Source organism: Eleutherodactylus coqui, chromosome 13 (assembly GCF_035609145.1).
Source record: "Eleutherodactylus coqui strain aEleCoq1 chromosome 13, aEleCoq1.hap1, whole genome shotgun sequence".
NCBI classification, from domain to species: Eukaryota; Metazoa; Chordata; class Amphibia; order Anura; family Eleutherodactylidae; genus Eleutherodactylus; species Eleutherodactylus coqui.
This window is the reverse complement of record NC_089849.1, coordinates 102630770-102655120: the sequence shown is the minus strand read 5'-3', so window position 1 is coordinate 102655120 and position 24351 is coordinate 102630770. Positions and strand designations below refer to the sequence as shown.

Sequence of the window (24351 nt, the reverse complement as noted above, 5' to 3'; positions counted from 1 at the left end):
CCGGATGAAGGTTCGTAACACAGATGTGGACATAGCCTAATGCAGGCCATGCAAAGCTACTTGGGAAAAAATATGCAAATAGGGAATAGCAAGTCCTGAGAGCCCCGTGTGGTGCAGAGTGGTAAGGCAGAAGAGATGCAGACCTAAGCTCACGACCTGAAGGTTGTGGGTTCAATCCCTGCATGGTTCAGGTAGCCAGCTCAGGGTTGGCTCAACCCTCTGAGGTCAGTAAAATGACCCCCAGCTTGTTGGGCAGTGATAAATAAATTGCTTGAAAGCACTTCGGAATAAGTTGGCACTATACAAGTAATTTTTTTATTTTGGAAGTACGTACACAGCGCCTCCTACTGGAAGGTATCTTACCTATAATTCAATGTTTGAATTTTCAACAATAATGCTGAAGTTGCTTTCCTATTCATTCAGTTTCTTATATGTAATAAGGCCGGTCTTACGTGAATGGATTTGAATTGTGGTTCATGTGCATCATTTTCTGTTCGTGCGTATAGTGTGTGTTCCACGTGTTTCCCTATGAGGCGTACACTAGATTTGGCACACCTGCTTATGCGCAGTGCTCGCTTTTTTGTTTTTGAATCTCCTGCTTTCCTGTGGATCCGCGGCATGCCCGCAGTAACAGTGTGCCGTGGCGGGACGGCTTCCATTGACTTCAGTGGAAGCCGTTGCTGCGGGACCTGCAGTAAAATGGAGCATGCTGCGATTCCTTCCCGTGTGTGCGATCTGCACGCCGGGAAGAAATCACATTCGCATGCATTTACATGCAGTGCGGATGCTAATGCATCGCTGTAGAGGGCAGAAGGTCTCGCAGAGGCTTGCACAGAAATGTCACTCCCGGCACCCCCGCTCTGCTCTGCACATGCGCCGGCAGCCGGCACGTCACAGAGCCAGAGCTGCCAGAGAAGGTGAGAGCCGCACTGGTCCCTGCAGGAGCGCGGGTCGGGTCCCGCTGTGAGATTTCTCGCAGGGGATCCGACCCGACCATCTGCAGGCGGCCTTAGGGTGCATTTTCATGCAAGTATGTAGATGCAATAGTAATAATCGCATGCGAGTGCAGTGTAATTCTTTTTAAAGATCCCATAAGAAATAATGGGCAGTTCCTTAGGGATCCTGCACACTTGCGTTTTTCTTGCGCTTTTTGTTTAACGCAATATCATTGCGTTTTTTCACGCGAAGGTCAATGGGACCTTCCAATGCTAAAAACGCATCGCAAGTTTGTGCTTTACAATTTATGTGCGATGCATTTTTAACATTAAGTCCCATTGACAATCGCGTTACAAAACGCAGCCATATCGCGTGAAAAAAACCGCACAAGAAAAGTGCAAGTGGGTATTCATCCTTACAAGGAATCGCACAAAAATAAGACGCGCAGAAAATCTTCAATGGAAAAAAATTGCTCATGTGAATAAACACATTGATATCAGCGTGTCATTAATATGCACGAGTTCCATTCATATCGCTATCGGACAGAACTCCGCATGAAACTCAGCCGTGGGAATACACCCTCACACGGTCGGTTTTCACGTGTATACCAACTACCCGGATCCATTCTCAGCTTGATTACTGCAGCTCACTACTGATTCGTCTTCCTCTCACTAAACTCTCCGTTCTCCAATCTGCCTGGAGGCAGCAACTAGACTTGTACTAATGCCTCCACCCAGTCACTGGTGGCTCGTCCACTACAAAATACTTTTTAAACTCAACACCCTCATCCATAACGCTCTACACTGTGCTGTGCCACCATATATCTCCTCCCTCATATCTCTCTACCACCCTATATATGTTCTCCTCTCTGCCTATGACCTTAGATTAAGTTCCTTTATAATTCAAACCTCCCACTCTCATCTCCAAAACTTTTCCTGAGCTGCATCAGTTCTCTAGAATGCGCTATCCCAGACAATCGGTTTAATTCCCAACACCCACAGTCTTAAGGTAAGTCTTAAAACACTACAGTCTTAACCCCTTAGTGACCAAGCCTGTTTGCGCCTTAATGACCAGGCCAAATTTTGCAAATCTGACACGTGTCACTTTAGCATGGAAAAACACCAGAAAGGTTTTGCATATCCAAGCGATTCTGATAATGTTTTTTCGCCACATGTTGTACTTCATTTAGGTGGAAAAAAAAGACAGATAGAATTTGTGTTTATTTATTAAAAGCGCCAAAATTGGGAACATTTTTTAAAAATCGTCATTTTTTCACATTTCCAACTGCAATATCTCAAATATGTGCAAACATAATATAGAAATTTTTGCTAAGATTTATATTTCCATCCGTTTACTTTATTTTGGGCGCAGATTGGAAAAACTTTCGTTTTTTTTTTAACCATTTAGGAGACGTACAAATGTAACATTACTTTTCAGCATTTTGAGGAACACTTTGTTTTCCTACACCAATCCAAGATTGGAAAGGCTCATAGGAGTCAAAATGATAGATACCCCGACAAGTGACCCCATTTTAAAAACTACACCCCTTAACGTATTCACTGAGGGGTGTCAGGAGTATTTTAACCCCACAGTTTTTTTTCAGGAGTCAATGCAATTTAGAAGAGAAAAACTAAAATTTCATATTTTTGCAAATATGTCATTTTAAAGACAGGACTTTTTTCTATAGTACACATGAAAATTAGGATTTGCACCCCAGAATGGATACCCCTGTTTGTCCCGTGCTCAGAAACATACTCATTGTGGCCCTAATCTTACGTCTGGATGCACAATGGGGCCCAAAATGAAAGGAGCAACCGGTGGCTTTCGGAACAGAAATTTTGCTTGAAGGAGATTTAGGCCCTATTGCACACTTGTAGAGCCATTGAGTGACTAAAACGATGGAGAACGCCCACAAGTGACCCCATTTTGAAAAGTAGACCCCCTAACGAATTTATCTAGGGTACGATGACTTTTTTGACTTCACAGTTCTTGAATGAATCTAAGCCAAGCCGAAGGAAAAAAATTACAATTTTAATTTTTTTGGTAATTCTGTCATTTTAAAAGCAGTTTTTTTGTACAGCACATATATGAATGAAGACTTGCACCCCAAAATGGATACCCCTGTTTCTCCCGTGCTCAGAAACATACCCATTGTGGCCCTAATTGTATGTCTGGATGCACAATTGGGCCCAAAATGAAAGGAGCAACCAGTGGCTTTCGGAACAGAAATTTTGCTTGAAGGAGATTTAGTCCCCATTGCCCACTTGTAGAGCCCTTGAATGACCAAAACGAAGGAGAACGCCCACAAGTGACCCCATTTTGAAAAGTAGACCCCTTAACGAATTTATCTAGGGGTACGATGACTTTTTTGACTTCACAGTTTTTGAATGAATCTAAGCCAAGCCGAAGGAAAAAAAATACGATTTTCATTTTTTTGGTAATTCTGTCATTTCAAAAGCAGTTTTTTTTGTACCGCACATATATGAATGAAGACTTGCACCCCAAAATGGATACCCCTGTTTGTCCTGTGCTCAGAAACATACCCATTGTGGCCCTAGTATTACGTCTATATGCACAATGGGGCCCAAAATGAAAGGAGCAACTGGTGGCTTTCGGAACAGAAATTTTGCTTGAAGGAGATTTAGTCCCCATTGCCAACTTGTAGAGCCATTGAGTGACCAAAACGATGGTGAACGCCCACAAGTGACCCCATTTTGAAAAGTAGACCCCCTAACGAATTTATCTAGGGGTATGATGACTTTTTTGACTTCACAGTTTTTGAATGAATCTAAGCCAAGCAGAAGGAAAAAATTATGATTTTCATTTTTTTGGCAATTGTGTCAATTTAAAAACGGTTTTTTTTGGACAGTGTACATAGGAATGAAGACGTTCACCCCAAAATGGATACCCCCGTTTGTCCCGTGTTCAGAAACATATCCATTGTGGCCCTAATCTACTTAAAGGAAACATAGCTAGGCCTATAATGGAAGGAGCACCCATTGGATTTCAGGGTACAACTGAATAAATTCCAGTCCCCATTGCCCACTTGTAGAGCCATTGAGCAGCCAAAACGATAGAGAACCCCCACAAATGACCCCATTTTGAAAATTAGCCCCCTTAACAAATTCATCTAGGGGTGTACTGCATATTTTGACCCCAAAGTATTTGAATGAATCTAAGCAAAGCAAATGGAAAAAATTACGATTTTCATTTGTTTGGCAATTTTGTCAATTTAAAAACTGTTTATTTTTAAAAGTGTACACAGGAATGAAGACTTTCACCCCAAAATGGATACCCCCATTTGTTCCGTGTTCAGAAACATATCCATTGTGGCCCTAATCTACTTACAGGACACATGGCAAGGCCTATAATGGAGGGAATGCTCGCTGGATTTCAGGGCAGAACTGAATAATTTCCAGGCCCCATTGCCCACTTATACAGAAAAAAAATTGACTTCCTAAAAATAATCCCTCCCCCCTCCCCGCCATCCCCATTTTTTTGGCATTCCCTAAATATTAGATAAAGGTAATAATATAAACTGTGTTTATGTCCGAAGACAGGGGTAATTACGGAGGCTGCTTGGGATGGGCACATGGGGCAAGAAAACCGGGTATCCCCCCCCTCCTCTCATGTATTTTGGGGGGTATTTCGTAACCTCAGCGGCGGGGATGGGGTGTAAAAAGTGGCGCTCTGCGAGGCTTTGTAATTTTGCTGCGGTGCGGCGGTCTCACAGAGAAGGCGCTCAACAAGCTGCTCCTGGAACTGCAGGAAGGCGAACGTTCCCGGGGCTTCTTGTAAATTACGTATTACAGGTAGCGGTCTGAATAACGCCGGGCTCACGTAGCCGTAGGCGGAATCTGCTTGCGGAGGCCCGCAGCGGATCCCAGCTGTGAGCCTGGCTGTGACCCTGCGTAAGGCCGCGTAATGTACTGCGCATAACTGCCTACTCACACAGGCGGTTTTTTGTTTATATTTCCCGTGCCGTCGCTTAGAGATGACCCGGGTACCCGCAGCCCGTACACAATGTGTTTGCATATGGGCTGCGAGTATATCCGCGGTCATAGAGCACAATGGGCTCTAGGTCGCAGATATCCACGGTAAAATATAACATGCCGTGTTCTGTTTCTGCGAGTGGATTACGTAATTCCGACCCGCTAATTGGAATTGTGTAATCCAATGCATGCGATTGATCCATGGATTACCGTTGATCAAGCGCATGCAGAACCCGTAATTCCTCTCCGGTCATGTGTGACCGGCCTAATGTTAGTTCGCTACTTTATCACGTGACCGGGGACCGCTCAACGAGGCCACCGGTCACTGCTCCAAGCACTCAGCGACCGTTGGTCGCTGGGAGCAAGGAGATTTAAAATTTCCTGGGCTCCCCGGCTCCTGCGAATGTGTCCGGCATTTTGCCGGCGGGCGCATGCGCAGCAGCCGGAAGGGTCCATGGAGGATAATCGCATCTGGATTCAAATGCGGAAGCCTCCGAGAAGATGTTTCATCTCCTCTCACTGATCGCATCGGTGAGGGGAGATGAAACTGCCACTTTTTAAAGAACTTTTACGTGATCGCCATTATGCATTGGATAACGGCGATCACGTGACCAGTAACCGCATAACGCGGCTCCCCGTGACATCTCCAGGCTCTTGGCTACCTTTGGTAGCCAGCAGCAGGGAGATTTTAAATTTCTTTGGCAATCTTTCACTTTTGCGCATGCGTCCGCCATCATGCTGACGGGCGCATGCGCCGAAGCTGGGGTAAGGTCCACGGATCAACATCCCACCAGGGAACAAATCCGGGACCTTGGGTATGTCATTTCATCCCCCCTTACGGATATGATCCGTAAGGGGAGATGAAACTTTAACTTTTTAACCTTTTTTTAACTTTTAACTTTTTAACTTTATATGATCACCGTTATCTGATGGATAACGGTGATCATATGACTGGAAACCGCATACAGCGGTCCACAGTCATATCTCCCTGCACTCGGCTATCTGTGACAGCCGGGTGCAGGGAGATTTTGAATTTGCCGGGCTCGCCGGCTTCTGCGCATGCGCGCCACATCGGCACATCGCAGAAGCCAGCGAGGGGTCCCAACACCGGTCGGAGGACATCGGCGGACCTGAGGTGAGTATTTTCACCTCCCCTCATGGATCCGATCCATGAGGGGAGGTGAAACTTTTCTTTTTTTACACTTTTTTTTCACTTTTCCGCGATCGCCGTTATCCATTGGATAACGACGATCGCGGTACCGGGGACCGCTCACCGCGGTCCCCGCTGACATCTCCTGCCTCCCGGCTACCTGCAGGAGCCGGGAGATTTTAAATTTCCCGCGCCACCGGGCCTTCTGCGCATGCGGCTGACGTACTGCCGGCTACGGCCGGCAAGGACGGCTACGGGGCCCGAAGCATCGGGACAGCGGGGAGCCGTGCCGCGGACCTCAGTGAGTAATTTCAGCTGCTCCGATGGATCCGATCCATCAGAGCAGCTGAATCTTTAACTTTTATTGCAGTTTTATTTACCTTTTTGCGATCGGCGCTATCCATCGGATAGCGCCGATCGCAATGCCGGGGGGGGGGGGTCCGAACAGCCCGGGATGACAGCTCCATGCTGTCAGCAACCTGCTGACACTGACAGCATGGAGCTGTCACGTCCAGAGCCCGAGGGGCTTTATTCTCTGCAGGACACATGTTTTTACGTCCTCAGAGAATAAAGACCACTTCGGGAGGACGTAAAAACACTATGGGCTGGTTGTTAAGGGGTTAAAATACATCTTTTTAGGGAGGCCTGCCACATTCCCCCATCTAACTCTACTCCATTTACCCAACTTCTACAATCCCTCTCAGTACCTGACCCCCAAGTCCCATTACACACTTATGTACTTCATATCTATACATACACAGACAGCAGATAGTGACCGGCTCATACAGCTGTATGTATATATAAAGATGGCTGGACCATTGTACAGAGAAAGCACTTGTACTCTTGTGTCACCCCTATTTACTCATAGTCTGTAAGCTCTTGTGAGCAGGACCCTCACTCCTGTTTCCTCATAGTCTGTAAGCTCTTGTGAGCAGGACCCTCACCCCTCTTTCCTCATAGTCTGTAAGCTCTTGTGAGCAGGACCTTCACTCCTGTTTCCTCATAGTCTGTAAGCTCTTGTGAGCAGGACCTTCACTCCTGTTTCCTCATAGTCTGTAAGCTCTTGTGAGCAGGACCCTCACTCCTATTTCCTCATAGTCTGTAAGCTCTTGTGAGCAGGACCCTCACTCCTGTTTCCTCATAGTTCACACTGCGTATTGGTTTATTACTGTACTAGCTGATATACCCGGCTTCACCCGAGTTAATTTGGTACTGGTGTTTATCTGGTGTTCACACGGAAAATCTTATGAAGTCGGGTTCACCATTTTGCATGGTTCTTCCCGTTACCCAGGAAGCACCACGTGGAGGCAACCATGCGACGTTTCCTTTATATAAAATGACATCAGGAAGTGAGAGAATTAGATTCCGTACGTAAAATTTGGACGCTAATTCTTTAGTGCTTAGACTTAAATAATCGAGTTGGGACCCATTAACTTTTCCTATTTATGACATAATCAATGCCCGTGCCAAATGGGAGAATGGGCAGACTACTTTGTTCAATGCACTGAGCGGCTGCTTCCAGGGCTGACATTGGGGGTATGACAGCGAAGATAAGTTTAAGGCCTCCAGCAGACAGGTGGAAATTCTGCGGCGGGATTCCCCGCAGAATTTCCGCCCGTACATGCCTGCATAGGATTGCATTACAATATGCAATCCTATGCAGACGGATGCGATTTGTCTGCGCGAAATCACACGCAGAAAACAAACCGCGGGATGCTCTATTTCTGTGCGGGGCTCACAGAGCCTCGCACAGAAACATGGCTCCCCGGCCGCTGGCTCAGCTCTGCGCATGCGCCGGTTGCCTGGCAGCCGGCACATGAAAGAGCCAGAGCTGCGGTAGTGGGTGAGTTTCGCGCTGCTCTCTGCAGGCGCTCGGGTCGGGTCCCGCTGCGAGAATCCGACCTGGCCGTCTGCAGGTGGCCTAACACTTACATCCCCGGACTCAGTGGGTCATCTATTCTCAGCCAATAATCTTAGCTCATAGGGATGAAAGTAGGTGACAGAGTCTCTTTAAAGACTTCTCACCAAATTAGTACCTACCCTGCTCTGCACTGATGAGCGGCAAACACTCTGTCTGCAGAGGAAGGTCTCTTCCTTCTTGAGAAGTCTCTGGTTTGGTTTATATTCTTAGTTATGTTGATGAAGGCTTTCGAATGGTCAAACACTGACATATAAGGAAGTCACCTTCCAATAGGTGGCACTGTAGAGGTACTTTTCCATCCTCTATTTGCATCCTTTTTACCCCCAAGGAGCATTGCATGGCCTACGTAAGACTCCTTATGCCAACTTGGCATTCTCTTAACCCTTTCCAATCCACTGTCTGACGTCTTCCAGCATTCTGATTGAAGCCTGTACAGCTCCGATGTCGGAAGACGTCGGCAGGGTATTCTTACTGTATATTACTGGCCGCTCTGTTGTAGGCCTCGCCGGCATGTCACATTCTGCAGTACTGGTTGTAGCCAGTAGATGTCACCATTGTAAAATGGCAGAAAGAGAAAGCCACCTAGGAAGCCCTGAATCCAAAATTGGATTGCAAAGGATTAAAGGGGTTTCCCCACTATAATTTTTTTTTAACAAAAACAGCAATACTTACCTCTCTTCTTCCCCTCAGTAAGTAGCACAATGGCCCCGTGGCTCTCCCAGTTTACCGCGGAAGTCAGGTGACTGCAAAGGTCACAGTGTCTTCTCTTAATTTAGCTATTCCAGGTGTTTGGCATGATTGTCGCTAATTCTTAGTAAAGCTATGCTGAGCGTGAAGGTACGTTCTCATGTAGCAGAATTGGTGCAGCGGAAAATATGCACCAAAATCGGTGTCAAAGTGTCCAAATCCATACTTCTGGAAGGGGTGAATTCTGCTGCGGATCTATACCAAAATCCGCTTCAAAATCCACACCAGCCTTTTTTTGGAAAGGCAATTGATGCAGATTTTGGTGCAGATTGTCCACTGTTGAAATTCCGCACTCCGTGTAAACGTACACTTAGGCTTATGGTCTACCGCGGATCACCCATTGCAGCCAACAGCTGCACAGTCTGGTTGATGATAATTGCCCTGCCGATTGCATGGCCATTGGCAGCCGAAGGTGGGCACGGTTGTGGCTGGATTGTGGTCACCGCGACATCAGACCGTAACCTTAAAAGCTCAGACAACTGTGGGGTACAGTTATTAAATGGGTTATTGTAGATATCAGGCGTAGAAAAGTTAAACAATTTGGTGCTCACCTTCCTGTATGTCAAAATGTGCAACTTTTAGGCCTCCTTCCCACGAGCGTGACGGGCTCCGCCGCGTAATATTCCGCAGTGAAGCCCGTCACGGCGCCCCCCAGAGACCCCATACTTACCAGCGGAAGATAGCGTGAAGACGCTTCCCCGCCCACCGCCGTCGCGTCATGTGACACGCCCACCACGTCACGTGACGCGCCGGCCGCTTCATGTGACGTGCCGGCCGCGTCATATGACGCGCGGCGGTAGGCGGGGAAGCGTTTTTTCACGCTATCTTCCGCTGGTTGCAGCGGGAGATAGCGTGAACGGACGGCTTCCATTGACTGCAATGGAAGCCGTCAGCGCGTACACCCGCAGCAAATAGAACATGCTGCGGGTGAGAACGGGAGATTTCACGGTGCGTAATTCCGCGGTGGAATTACGCATCGTGTGCATTGTGCTATTAGGTTCAATAGAACCTAATAGGGGGCAACGCAGCAGATTTTTGCCGCGGATTTACGCGGCGTAAATCCGTTCGTGGGAAGGAGGCCTGGGTGCCCACCCACTGGCGTTTTTTTTCACTGCGAAATTCGCAGGTTTTTTTTTTCTGCAGGGGGTCTATGGGACTTGTAATGTGAAAATCGCGATCGCGCAAAATCGCGATTTACCGCGATTTTGCGCGATCGCGATTTTAGCTTTGCATGTCCCATAGCCCAAAGACCCCTGCAGAAAAAAAAAACGCTGCGAATTTCGCAGTAAAAAAACGCTAGTGGGTGGGCACCCTAAGGGCGCCCACCCACTGGCGTTTGCGATTTCCGTGCGTGAAAAACGCAGCGTTTTCGCGGCATTTTCGCAGCTTTTTCGCGCCATTTCTATTGAGTCACAGAGAGGGGCCACCAGTGCTTTGTGGGGTCACAGAGAGAAGCCGCCAGTGCTTTGTGGGAGCACACAGAGGAGCCACCAATGCTTTGTGAGGTCACAGAGAGGGGCCACCAGTGCTTTGTGGGAGCCCAGAGAGGAGCCGCCAGTGCTTTGTGGGAGCCCAGAGAGGAGCCACCAGTGCTTTGTGGAGTCACAGAGAGGGGCCACCAGTGCTTTGTGAGGTCACAGAGAGGGGCCACCAGTGCGTTTTGTACAGTATTTTTACGTGCGCATGCCCTGCACTTTTGCACCCGCAACGCACAAGCACGCTCTCATTAATTTCAATGGGCTATCAAGTTTAATTAGTTTAATATGTGTTATTTTTGTGCACAATGCGCATGAAAACAGGACAAGCTGTGTATTTTACTGCGCAACCAAAATGCGCGCAGAAAAACAAATGTGATCGAGAACATTGAAATTAATGGGTTCTATTCACTGCATATTGCATGCGCAAATTTTGCACACGTATTAGACAGAGCAAATGCATTTGTGTGAATAAGCCCTTACTATAATTCACCCCACAAACTGGTGTATTTCGTAGCTGACGTCCGCACTAGCTTATGACTGGTGTAGATTTCATATTTAGCGCATGGGCCACATATATTAAGAGGCTTGCGCACTTCACGCCAGTAGACCGATGTATAAACCCACCCATTGATGTGTAACATGCAGTCTGGCAGGACAGAAAACCTTCTTCCCCTGCATAGTACCAAAGTAAAACTGGTTGAGGCCGACTGTGCCACATCCAGGCGGAGCATCTCCAGGGATAGACGGGCAATCACCTGAGCTAATGGAGATACAGTAACTATTTTAATAATAAAACAAAACTTTTGAATAAAAAAATCCTTCTCTGAGATATTGACTCCAGATTCAGGCACCACTGCTGTAATCACTGAGACCTAGTGGAAGTTCCAAATAAGTGGTAATGTAAATCCTATGTATATGATGGGGGCAGTGGCATGCTGCCAATGTAGGTTGACTGTAGCACTGTTATGGGGCCGTGGCACAGCGGGGCCGCCCGCTGCTGACCTGCTTCTGGACATTCAGAAAGAGGAGACAAAAGTCTCACACTCTAACTGCTCAGTCAGTGCATGCTGCCCGCCCCTATTCATACTGCTCACAGTGTACAAGAGGGGGAAAGCAGTGTCCTAAAATGCGAGACTTGTGCTGCTGAGCATTGAGGGGAAGGCCGCCTGCAGACGGCCGGGTCGGATCCGGCTGTGAGAATTCTCACAGCGGGACCCGACCCGAGCGCCTGCAGAGAGAAGCGCGAAACTCACCCGCACCCGCAGCTCCGGCTCTTTCATGTGCTGGCTGCCGGGCAGCCGACACATGCGCAGACCAGAGGCCGTGGTTTCGCGCAGACAAACCGCGGCCGTCTGCATAGGATTGTGTGTTGTAATGCAATCCTATGCAGGCGTGTACGGGCGGAAATTCTGCAGGGAATCCCGCCACGGAATTTCCACCCGTCTGCAGGCGGCCGAAGGGGGTGACACAGAAGGGCCACCAATGCTTTGTGAGGTCATAAAGAGGTGCCAGCAGTGCTTTGTGGGGCCACAGAAGAGACACCGATGCTTTTCAGGGCCAGAGAAGGGACACCAGTGCTTTGTGAGACCACAGAGAGGGGCCAACGGTGCTTTGTGGAGCCATGGAGAGGGGCCACCGGTGCTTTGTGGAGTTACAGAGAGGGGCCACCAATGCTTTGTGGGGCCACAGAGAGGAGCCACCAGTGCTTTGTGGGGTCACAGAGAGGAGCCACCAGTGCTTTGTGTGGCCACAGAGAGGGGCCATCTGTGCTTTGTGGGGCCACAGAGAGGGGCCACCAGTGTTTTGTGGGGCCAAAGGTAGAGAGGCCACCAGTGCTTTGTTGAGCCACAGAGAGAGGCCACCAGTGCTTTTTGGGGCCACAGAAGGGACAGAAGTGCTTTATGCGGCCACAGAGAGGAGCCACCAGTGCTTTGTGGGGCCACAAAGAGAGGCCACCAGTGCTTTTTGGGGCCACAGAAGGGACAGAAGTGCTTTATGCGGCCACAGAGAGGAGCCACTAGTGCTTTGTGGGGCCACAGAGAGGGGCTATGAGTGCTTTTTGGAGCCACAGAGAGGGCCACTAGTGCTTTGTGGGGCCACAGAGAGGGGCTATGAGTGCTTTTTAGAGCCACAGAGAGGGGCCACAAGTGCTTTGTGGGGCCACAGAGAGGAGCCACCAGTGCTTTGTGGGGCTCCAGAGAAGGGCTACCAGTGCTTTGTGGGGCCACAGAGAGAGCCAACCAGTGCTGTCTGGGCCACAGAAGGGACACCAGTGGTTTATAGGGCTGCAGAGGGTTCACTAGTACTTTTGGGAGGGTGGGCACAGAGAGAACACTATTACTATGGCAGTGTTACACCTGTCAGCTCATAGTTAACTTTGCCAGCACACCTTGTTCTGTCCAGACTAGCCAGGGTTAACAGCTCCTGTGCCTTTCAGTCAGGTTAATTACCCTGCTATGTGTCTGAGGGTGCGTTCACACGAGCGCATAAACGGCGCGTTTTTGCGCCCAATCGTATAAACGTGACCATCTGAGGCATTGGTTTCCAATGTACTCGTTCGCACGGGCGATTTTACGGCGCGTAAAAACGGCAACCCGAAAAAAACCCGGAACATATGCGACCGAAATACGCACCAACGCATATTCGATGGCCGAAAAGACCGTTCAAAAAGTAGGAACAAATGAAAATATGCTTTCTAGCTCTGGTCGTGATCGGCGAAAAACGTTCTTCCCGGCGAATATACGCTGCGCTCGTGCGAACGTAAATACGCCTACGCTCGTGTGAACGCACCCTGAGAGATGTGCTGGTGAATGACAGGTCTATCTACTTATCGGCTCCTCCCATCTCCCTATAAGATCCAGCTCTTGCTGCCTGGGAGTTGCTGATTGTTGTTCAGTCTTCAAGCCAGTCTGCTGAGTAGTCCTGCTGCTCTCACCTGCCGGTACTCTGGCCCTGCTACTTTGTGTTCAGTTTTCAGTGTCTTGTACTTTGTGTTCAGTGTGCAGTGTATGCTGAGTAGTCCAGCTACTCTGACCTGCTGGTAATCTGGCCCTGGTACTTTGTGCCATTCCCTCAGTCTGCTAGCTAGTCTGCCTCATTTGGTATCCGGCTTCTGTCAGCTTGTTCGCTAGGCCTCGCTGTTATCAGCCTGGGGTTTCCAGTCTGCCTCTGTTTGTATCCTGCTTCTGTCATCTTGTCCGTTAGACCTTGCTATTATCTACTTTCCTCACTGTTATCAGCCGGGGCTTTTCCATCTGCCTCTGTCCTGTTTGTATTGTTCGTGTTGGTCTTGTCATCTGCCTTTCCTGTCGGTGCTAGTGGGTAGTATTCTCTTGCATAAGTACGGCGGGTCCCTGCCTGTCCCCACCCTAGGAAGCGTAGGGTCAGTTGGCCACCTAGCCCTGATGGTGGACACGTCTATCTCCAGGAAGGGACAGTGGCGTGGGTGAAGATCAGGGAGCCCCGCGCCGTGCGTACCTAAGCACCCCACTAGTACCGTAACAGGCAGGTTAACTGAGAGGTTCATTGGAAAGATGGCAGCGGATGCAGTTTGCAGATGAAGGTGAGGATTTAGATTCAAAAGATGACACAAAGCACTTGAAAAGATTTCTTGGAAGTTTATTTACAGGACAACATAAGGAGAATGAAGGACTCATCCAAATGAAACAAAACAATATTAACTAGGTAAAAAGTTAAGAAAAACAGTTCTACAGATTATCATGCACTGGTTTTACAGTCAGCAGCGGTGGGGTGGCAGCAGTCTCCCGCGGTCTCCCACCCCTCCCGCATGCCTTCATATTCCTTTACTTGGTCCTTGATTTGTCCAGACAGTGGAACACGGAGACTGCATGTCTTACTTGTTACAAGCCTGCCAGATCAATTTGGATGGGTCTGTAATAAGTCTGGCCACCATTTGTTGCAAAATACTTCCTACAACAGGAAAATGGCGCAAATATTTTAGAACATGTTCAAAATGTGCAGCTTATCGGCATCCCCTCCCTGAAGTACCACCAGCTACCAGTAGATATGGCCGGCTGGGTAGCATGTGGCGACATATATCAACACGCTACGGATATTTACGCCGAGGAATGGCTTTCACGTGTGACAGGCAGAAGCTGTCCTACAAACTTTCCTCCAGCTGAAGCAGCTATTGCGCCATTTTTATAGAAGTAGCAAAAACATGTATCAAATAAGTAAATCCGTGAATCTCTTTTTTTACCAATGGTTTTTGCATGTGGTCACCGCCCCAAATACAACCACATTTATAACCGCACTCAATTTAAGTAAGAGGGCAAGGTCCAAAGGCAGCTCACAACGTTTATGCAAATACTGGGCACCCCTGACCGATGACAGAAGCGAATGGACTCCATTGACCATAATGATGTCTGTTCGCTCTCCGGCTTTTCACAGGATGAGACTGCGCGGCATGCGGCACTACTTTGTCCGTTTTTTTAAAAGGAATTCAGCTGCAGAGGTTCCAAACGGAACCTTCAACAAGGATGTAAACAATCCTTAACAGTAAAACTGTTGCCCATAGCAACCAATCAGATCTCTTTTTTTCATTTCTTAACCCCTTAGTGACCAACCTATTTTTTTTTCCCTCAGTACCAAACGATTTTCAAAGTCACATTGCAAGAGCCATAACTCGTTGACCTAACTATATGATGGCATGTTTTTTGGGGGACGAGTTGTACTCTTTAATGGCACCGCTTCAGGGTACACATGTTTTGGAATGGGGCGGAGGGGAGGGCGCGACAGAAAGAATGACCAGAAATTCCACAATTTTTTTGGTGGGTTTTGTTTTCATGGTTTTCACCATTTGGTATAAAAAACACGATAACTTGTTTACCTGGATCGGCACGATTACTGCCAGGCTTATAAAAATTTGTTTGCTACTTTTGTACAATTAAATGTTTTTAAAGAAAATAAACTTTTTTAGTTTATCCATTTAGGGTGCATTCACACGAGCGCATAAACGGCGCATTTTTGCGCCCAATCGTATAAACGTGACCATCTGAGGCGTTGGTTTCCAATGTATTCGTTCACACGGGCGATTTTATGGCGCGTAAAAACGGCAACCCGAAAAAAAGACGGAACATTCGCGACCGAAATACGCGCCAACGCATATTCGATGGCCGAAAAGATAGTTTGCAAAGTAGGAACAAACGATAATACGCTTTCTAGCTCTGGTCATGATTGCCGAAAAACGTTCTTTCCGGCGATTAAACGCTGCGCACGTGCGAACATAAATAAGCCCACGCTCGTGTGACCACGCCCTCAAACATGGTTCTTGTAGGTAAAAATGTGTATTTTTCTTTTAATTGGATTTCTTTCAATGGCTAGTATAGTACTCCTCATTACCTATTTAGTGCATTCTACTAAGCCTATGACAACAGCCTCTGCCGAAGGCAAGGTCTAATAGACTGAGTTACATGGAAGACATATAGGCCATTGTCAGGCTTCTGGCTGCCATGGGTGACAGAACGAGCTATTGATTGTGTCATTTAAGAGGTTAAACAGTTGCTAGGAGTTAGAGCAAGAACCTGGCTGTCAGTAGTTGGCCAATATACTGCCTTAACCCTTTCCAATCTAATTTTAGATTCAGGGTTTCCTAAGAGGCTTTCTCTTTTTGCTGAAATACAACGGTGCCATTTTCTGGGTAAAACCAGTGTGTGTGCGCCAGAGAGGCTGCGAGAGCGGAGTGGCTGGCAATAGAGGGTAAGAATACCCTTTTGGACGTCTTCTGACATTGGAGCTGTACAAGCTTCAATCAGAATGTAGGAAGACGTCAGACAGTGGATTGGAAAGGGTTAAAAAGATGTATGTGCAGGTTTAAAGCCCATTAGCGAGGTCAGTAAAAAGGTGTATTGGCTGTCACTAAGGGGTCAAGTAACCAGTCAATTTACAAGTCTCCTCACTCGAACTTTGTGGGGTACATTTAGTGGGTACAATTATCAGGGTAGCTATAGTATATAACGGGACTTTCCCAGTGAGCAGCTAACGAGAGCTAACCCGGCGTTGATGATTGTCAGTTCACCCTCTGATTACATCACAGCACCACGACATCCGAGGTATACATTTTCTTTAAAAGTCTCAACATATTGGAAAAGTGCAGCCATCTTGGGTCCTAATAAAAGTTAAGTCAAATAGGGGGCTTCATACACTGACGAAAACCAATACACACAAAGTAAAGGGATTGCCCATAGCAACTAGTCGGATGTTCTTACTGCATCCGCTGCAAAAGCAGTGATCTGATTGGATGCTCCTTCCTCATTAGAAGCCAATCAGATTTCAGCTCTTATTTTTCAGTGCAGCTTAGAGAATAAAAAGTAGAGATCTCATTGGTCATTACGAGACATATCTGACTTCCATAGAAACCAACCAGAATACTGCTATCTGAATAACTTCATTGACATTTTTTTTAGTAACAACTGCGGAAAAAGAGGCCCACAGCAACCAATCAGATCAAGGCTTTCATACCATAGCCTACACTGCAGAAATTCACATTGTTTTTCTACTTTCCAAACGTCCCCAGTCAGTATCCTCGATGATTTAAAGAGGTCTCGCAATGTCAGGGCATCAAGTGTTAGAAACAGATACAAGCCCTCTGAGGGGTAAGTTGCAAATTTTAGCAAGTGGCATGCAAATTAAATCAGCTTGTAAGAACGGTGGGCATATCCGATTGGCCAATAAGACATGGGTACAATAATTTGAATAGAATGGGCCACAAAACCGTCAACTTGAAGGATGGGAGAGGGGGGGGGGGGGGGCTGTCTACAAGGTAAAACCTGTCTGTGTCTACTGACCCTGCTATTATATGTAGGGTAAAACAGGAGATTACGTATCATTAGCAGCATTGTGTGTGCTTATACCGCATTGCTTCACGGCCTGTGGTTTTGTTGCTAGCAGCTATTTTGATTTTATAAGAATACATATCCCTGAAGAAGCAGTTGAGCAAAGGGGGAAGACGGCATAAGAGATTCTTTATATATTTACATATGCAGTAAAATAGCTTTCATCTGGATTTTACTGTACCGGACAGGCAGATATTCTGGATTACTGGACAGTCATATAAAAGTATATAAAACATTTGCTCAACTCAACCTATGGCGACAAGTCTAGACAGTCCTCTGCGTTGGACCATCTGGACTTCATTTTTGTCCTAATCGGATGTGAATAGGAAAAGTCGGTTGGTTTCATTGCTACAGCTGTACGCCGTTTCCTGGTAGCACCAAAATTGGCATGGATGCAATAGCTGCATGATGGCGCTACTCTGAAGCCATCATATAAGGCTCTGTTCACCTCTGTGTTGTGGTTCCATTTATTGAAAGCAACCACAACACAGTACTGGATCCATCACACAGCAGACACCCAAAGCACACGACGGACCCTTGTGACTTATGATGGGGTTTTGCCAAAGTGTTCATTGTTTTGCGGAAAAAATTAGCTCGGCATACAGCACTATTTTTCCAACCAAGGTGATATAATCGGTTAGTGAGGTTCCCACCGGAGCCTCCAAGTCAGGTGCGAGCGCCACTTTCAGACAAGCGCATTGTCAAATGTCCACGATACAGGCGTTTTACAGACGACATTGAAACTACAAGGCCGAATGCACTCGGGCATCTTCGCATTCCGGATTCCAGAGCGGGCGTCCGCCTCCGGATTCCGCAGCTAATACAGCCCATAAACATGCTACTGAAAATCGCTTTTCCCTGTCCATGAGCGGAAATCTATTGAAGTCAATGGAAGCCATCCGATCCGCGGTCCTTCTGCAACCATCATTGCAGAAAGGTCGCGGAATCTGCGTCATTACCTAGAGACGGCGCGGCGGTCTGCACATCCGCAATATCTATTATGAAGAATCTGGACAGGTATGCAGGGGTCACCGGCCGGGTCGGATTGCGCTGCTGGATCCCACATGCGGAATCCGTCCCGGCCGTGTGCATATGGCCAAGTCATCAGTATTTCATCACTGTTTGATCTGTATTTGCCATCATTGGTTTTATTTTGTACGGGTAACATTTTTGCATGCTGCTGCATTTTAAAAACACAATCGTGAAAAATATAGCCATACGTGTAGCATCGTATTACCGGCTGTAAAATATTGACCAAATATGGGATAAATACGTTCACCTGATAGCGGCCTTAGCTAAATATATTAAATAGTGCCTAATGGGGCGGTCTCATGAGGGCCATATGGATGTCGTAGAGGGAGGTCCCCTCTGAGTCAGAAAGGAAGGCGGCTCTTTAATAATGACTTCCATGCTGGCGGACAGGCATTGTCCATGTCTCCGACAAGGCACCCTTATGGCAGGAGTTGTTTATAGTGAAACCAACACTTTAAGTTCTGCAAATTTCTAATAGACTTCAGAAACTGACTTTTTACTTAAGATCTCTGTTTACTGTCAGGGAATGGGACCATTCCCATTTGCATCCAATTGTTTAAAGTTTGCCTTGATCCATTCTTGTTCACACATCTTGTGTCCAATGTAGACAATCCCGTATGAGCTAAACAATCAGCACACAAATCTCTCCTGTCCTGGGAAGCAGGCTCTTCCCTATCCTGACCTAGTCCTGCTTATACAGTTAACATTTGTTACAATGTATCAGTATAGGAAAGGACTTTGTGATGCTGCTGCGTTTAGCTGCAGAGATTGCCTATATTCACTGTCAACAAGCAGAGGTCAAGAAAATAGTAAAGAATTGGTACAAAGGGGAGATTTCGGCTGGGTTCGGAGGTTCCGTCGCAGATCCGGCACAAAAACCATAAGAAATAGGACTGCATGTAGCACTTTTTCTTCTGGTAGGATGCGGGACAGCTGAACGGAAACTGAACAGACCCCATTAGAGTCAGCGGGGTCCGTTCGCGATGTTTGGTTCCGTCATAACACAGATCCATTCGGCCAGCGGATTTCTCTTTTCTGCTCCCCAAAAGGAACAGGAAAATGGAACCCCTGCCGATGTGAAAGCAGCCCTACTCTTCATATACCTGTCTTAAACTGATATATATATATATTGGAGGAGGATGTTCAAATGTATTAAGTGGAGCATGCCTCTTTGGTGCAACATGGGCTGCGTGCCAGAAAATGAAATGTATGCTTGCTGTAAGCAGGCATAAATTTGCAACCTAATTTACACTAGTTTCTGGTATAAATTATAGTAAGTCTGCTAGCCCAGACCAGTGAACCCTGCCAACTATTCTTGACACTTTTCAGAAGCAAGAGAAGCAAAAAATGGCAAAAAGTCATGACAAAATTAAGTACCCACCAAGCTGGGTACTAACTTTACCGACCTCGGAATAATGGAAGGCTGAGTCAAACTTGAGCCGGCTACCTGAACCTTACGGGGATTGAACCCACAACCTTCAGGTTGTGAGCAAGAGCTTAGGACTGCATTTCTGTTGCTTTAACACACTGCCCCACATATTTTACTTTTTATTATTGGTCCTGAAAAATTTCACAGTCTACCCAAAGAAAATAATCCCAGGGGCATTTGTGCCATGCCAGCCATTGAGAGAGCGAAAACATTTTCTCGCGGACAAAAATCGGTTTACTCATAGTTGGGTAACGCAAGGGAGCAGGAGACTTGCCCCGCTAGACCAGAGGGCACAGAGAATGAATGTCACACAGCTTTTCACAGAATGAAACTCCCTGAGCAAGTCGATGGCCATGCAGCCTCATGCGCTACATACACACATACAAATCTACCTGAGACTTCAGGATATAAATTCACAGGATATCAAATGTTTTCTCCAAATTCTATTGAAAGACAATTGTTGGCGGCCAATCAGATTGTATGATCAGTTTAGATCTGAGAATGTTATCCAACCCTAACCGTAAGTCTTTACTACTGCCAACCCAATATACAGTTATCCCAATTCTAGCTAACCCAACAGCAATCTTTTGTTGCCCCTTGACACTGTCTGTTCATGCATGGCCGAATTCTGTCACACTAATGACCATGCTAAAATCAGACCGTATATTGGGAAGATGATGAACACTTATAGGACTATTTATATATATTGGCTAAATCGGTTTATTTTGGGAGCAGGAAAAAGCATCTTTGCTCCTTGCCACCAATTTTCAGCCATCCTTTACAACTTCCTTCCTGACGGGATTGCAGAAATTAAAGAGAAAGCCATATATCAAAAATATTGATGGGGAGCCTCGGTGCTCAGAAAGGTGTCGAAAACCCTTTGGTGTTGGTTGAAGACTACCTCAAGGTGCTAAAAACACAGTCAGTAAAAGGCAACCCAAAATGCATGCATAATAAAGTCACTTTGCATCATCGGGATCTTGAACAACTGATACTAAAAGTTGAAGAAGGAAGTGAAGAAGCCTGCCTATACTTCAATATCAAGGAAACTAAGATCATGACAACAGCCGGAAACAGAACAGGAAAAGTCCAAATGAACAATGAAGAAATCGAAGCAGTTCCAAACTTCATCTTCCTCGGATTGAAAATTGGCCACAATGGAGAATCAGGATCCAAAATAAAATGATGAATCGCACTAGGTCGCACGCAATGTTAAGTATGGATAAGATCTGGAAACACAAAGACTTAAGCATTGCAACGAAATGCCGGATAGTCAACGCAATCACCTTCCCAATCGCAACTTACGGCTGCAAAAGTTGGACACTGAAGAAAACGAACCCAAGGAAGATTTGCTGTCATCAAACTTTGGTGTTGGAGGAAACTCTCATACTTCGCCGACATAATGTGAACTAATTCATTAGAGACATCAATAATGATTGGAGTGATCAGCGGCAAAAGAAGACCTGTCCGCCAAAGAACAGGCTGGCTTGATATTATCGGAGCCAACACCAACATGCAAATGATGAAACTGAAAGAAGCCATACAAAACAGAACGTGGAAAGGGCCGATCCGTAAAGTGTCCGAGAGTCGACCCGAATAAACGGATAAAGACAGATCATCAGGACTGAGTTATCTGGAGATATCTACAAATTCTATCTCAGAAAGGGGTACTAATATTACAAAAAACTAAGAGGGCCTAAACATTCTAAAATGTTCTTCAGTCTAAGGGCACATTCAGGCGACCGTATATCGGCTGGGTATTCATGCCTGATCGATATACGGTGTCCCTCTCTGCAGGGGGAGGAGGCTGGAAGAGCCGGGAGCAGTGTACTGAGCTCCCGCCCCCTCTCCGCCCCTCGGCACTATTTGCAATGACAGGGTGGGACCGGGCGGAGCTAAGTTACAGGACTTAGCCTTGCCCTCCACCCCTTCCATTGCAAATAGTGCTGAGGAGCAGAGAGGGGGAGGAGAGGGGGCGGGAGCTCAGTGCACTGCTCCCGGCTCTTCCAGCCTGCTCCCCCTGCAGAGAGGGCCACTGTATATCTGCCAGCGTGAACACCTGGCCGATATATGGTCGTCTGAATAAGCCCTAAAGGACATTCCTAAAGAATGCAGTGCGACCAAAAAAAGCAAACAACCACAGGTAGTTTTATCATTTGGAGAGATGAGCAAACTTCACAAAAACTACTTTGATGCTAACTTTGTCTCTCTGGCTGTTAATTTGCGCTTATAGCGATCGGTCTATGGTGACATTGAAAAATGTTTTGCCAAGCATATAATATATGACAGAGCATTGGTATATCTTTAGCTAAACAAGAGCACAAAAATTCATGCCGCTTGTATTATCTGATAAGTAATCTGGAATTTTGTCCCAATTTTTTGTATTTCTTGAAAAAAATGTATCTGTCTTGAGGCGGATCAGGTGAATACAGCGGATCAATTTGTCTCATCTCTCATTGTGCTAGACATATAACTATTCGTAGACCAAATCTATTCAAACTAAATCATGTGTGGGTCACAAAATGAGCAACCGAACAAGCGGACAGCAGGATTCTTGCCCGACTTTTAAACAGCAATGATATTCTATGACCAGAAGTAACACACAAACAGTTACATTATAAAAACATCTACTATAGAGAAAGTATACATAAAAAAAACAACTAAATTTGTGGCCGGCCATCTAAAATGATAAATCCTATTTTTGTTCCTGCTTTCTAAACATGTAATAATTCTTATTTACAGCTTGTCCATACAATACTGCCCTCTTATTCCAATCTAAATAACCAAAAAAGTCAACTAAGATTGGGACTAAAATAATAGCTAATAATTAAGAACCCCAAGTGTTTTATCCAAAATTAGATTAAATATGTACAAATTACTTAAAGGGGTTGTATCAAAATTGCAAGTTATCCCCTATCTATAGGATAGATCATAACTTACTGATCGGTATTGAGACCCCCGCCGATCTCAAGAATGGGGGTCCCAAGTCCTTAGGCATCCTCAGTGCAGGGTTACTGCACTCCACCGCAGTGAGGAGAAGACTGAATGCAGCGCAGGTCACACAAGAGTACTAACACTCCACTCACTATCAATGGGACTGCAGAGCTACACAAGCGGCACCCCCTTGGGTATTTCCGTCAACCCCACTGAAATGGAGAATGACCATGTATGCTCAGTCAGCGCTCGGTTCACAGTGACATCACTGAGGGGAAAGAAGCGACCTCCGCAGTGGGACATGGGAGTCCCGTTTTGGAGATCAGCGAGGTTTCAGCAGTGAGCACCGAACCGATCAGCAAGTTGTGCCTTATCCTGCGGATAGGGAATAACTTGCAATTTTGGTACAACCCGTTTACTATCTGTTGTTGTCTTGCTGTCCTGAGTCCAGCACAGTGCTGTCATGCTACATCTTTATGGAGTATGTGCTTACTCATTAATCTAGAATATAATTATAATGTCTAACATGCATCCAAGCAGAAAGCCCTCCCCTCAAGAGTGTTAGCCCTGCCCTCAAAAGTGTAAGCCCTGCCCCCAAGCGTGTAAGCCCTGCCTCTGAGGAGCAGCAATTCACTGTTCTATTTCCAGGAATAAAAAGACATATTACATCCGGCAATCAAAGAGGTTAGTGAATGTTACTATTTAACCGTCTTCATATTTTACAACTAGATCTAAGCTACAATTTCTGATGTGCCTGGTGGGAGCCATCCTGGTGATGTGGTGGCTCAAAAATCACAACTTTAGCACAATGTAAGAAATCACACTAGACAGAATTCAATGGAAACTGCTGCCAATATGTAGTAATAGTGCAACACTTCCACTGACTCCTATATGGGAACTATAAGGCATAAGTAGTGGACAGGTATCTCTCCCTATGGCTGGTCTCACCACTATGTCTCTAGGGGGTGTTTTCAACTACTCCCTTCCTATCCATTGTGTGACAGAAGGGTCACATTACTTTTCTTATCCCCCATGCTTGCCACATGAGCCACAGTGACTGACCCTATAGTATGGATGTCCTTGGTTATGCAGCTAGGCATCATGGCAAAATCCCGCAAAATGCAATTAATTACGTAGCTCCGTTTCCATTATAACCAGATGTAAGACATACAGATGGTTCCTCTATGCCGTAATATGAACTCAGCTCTAATAGCACTGACCCTGATTCAGGGCTGAGCCAAATGCATCAGCAGTTATATATTCCCTGTCTAGTGATGGGTTAAAGCTATCTACAATTTAAAGCAGCAGTGATTGTAGCGTCAAATCTTTAAAAACGTAAAACTTTTTTGTTTTTTCTAGAATACATTATGCAAATGGCCGAACTGAAAACAAGCAACAGACTATATGAAGCGGGAAGGTTAAGGTTGTCCAAGCCAGAGAAGGTTTAAGGATGGGTCTGTGAAATGCATTGTATGTCCTTCTCTGGCCACATCCTTGTCTTTATGAGTTTTCCACCTCCTCCATGTCCACTTTGGTGCCAGAAGGGAAATCGGGCTCTGACCAGCTACTCTGTATTGGACTTTGGATGAGAGGACTTATTATTGGTAAACATGCTTTGTGTGTTCAGGGCAGGGTCCGGCAGCGTTAAAGTTTCTGGGGCGGACTTCTTCCGGGGCCGATCTTTGGGGACAGTCAGAAACTCGGGAGCTTCGGTGGTCAGAGGGGTGGAAGGTGCGCTGGAATGTCCGCTGCGGGAACAGGAAGGCAGCGCAATGTCAGTGATTGATATGGCAGGTGGAAAGATCCCAATTTTTCTGTTAGTGGCTTCCTGAGTAGTCCGCTCATACTCCCGCACTTCATCCATTGTCATGTCTGCAA

The 24351-nt window shown here is 46.4% G+C and overlaps 1 protein-coding gene across 1 annotated transcript in view; it reads right to left on the bottom strand.

Annotated features, from left to right (window-relative positions):
- Nucleotides 1–24205: 24205 nt before the first annotated feature.
- PITPNC1 (phosphatidylinositol transfer protein cytoplasmic 1) overlaps nt 24206–24351 on the bottom strand; it is a 119275-nt gene continuing 119129 nt past the window's right edge. The window contains exon 10 of the mRNA XM_066586174.1: nt 24206–24345. Within this exon, the coding sequence (XP_066442271.1) occupies nt 24340–24345 (6 nt within the window). The 3' untranslated portion in view covers nt 24206–24339. The remainder of the gene's footprint in view (nt 24346–24351) is intronic.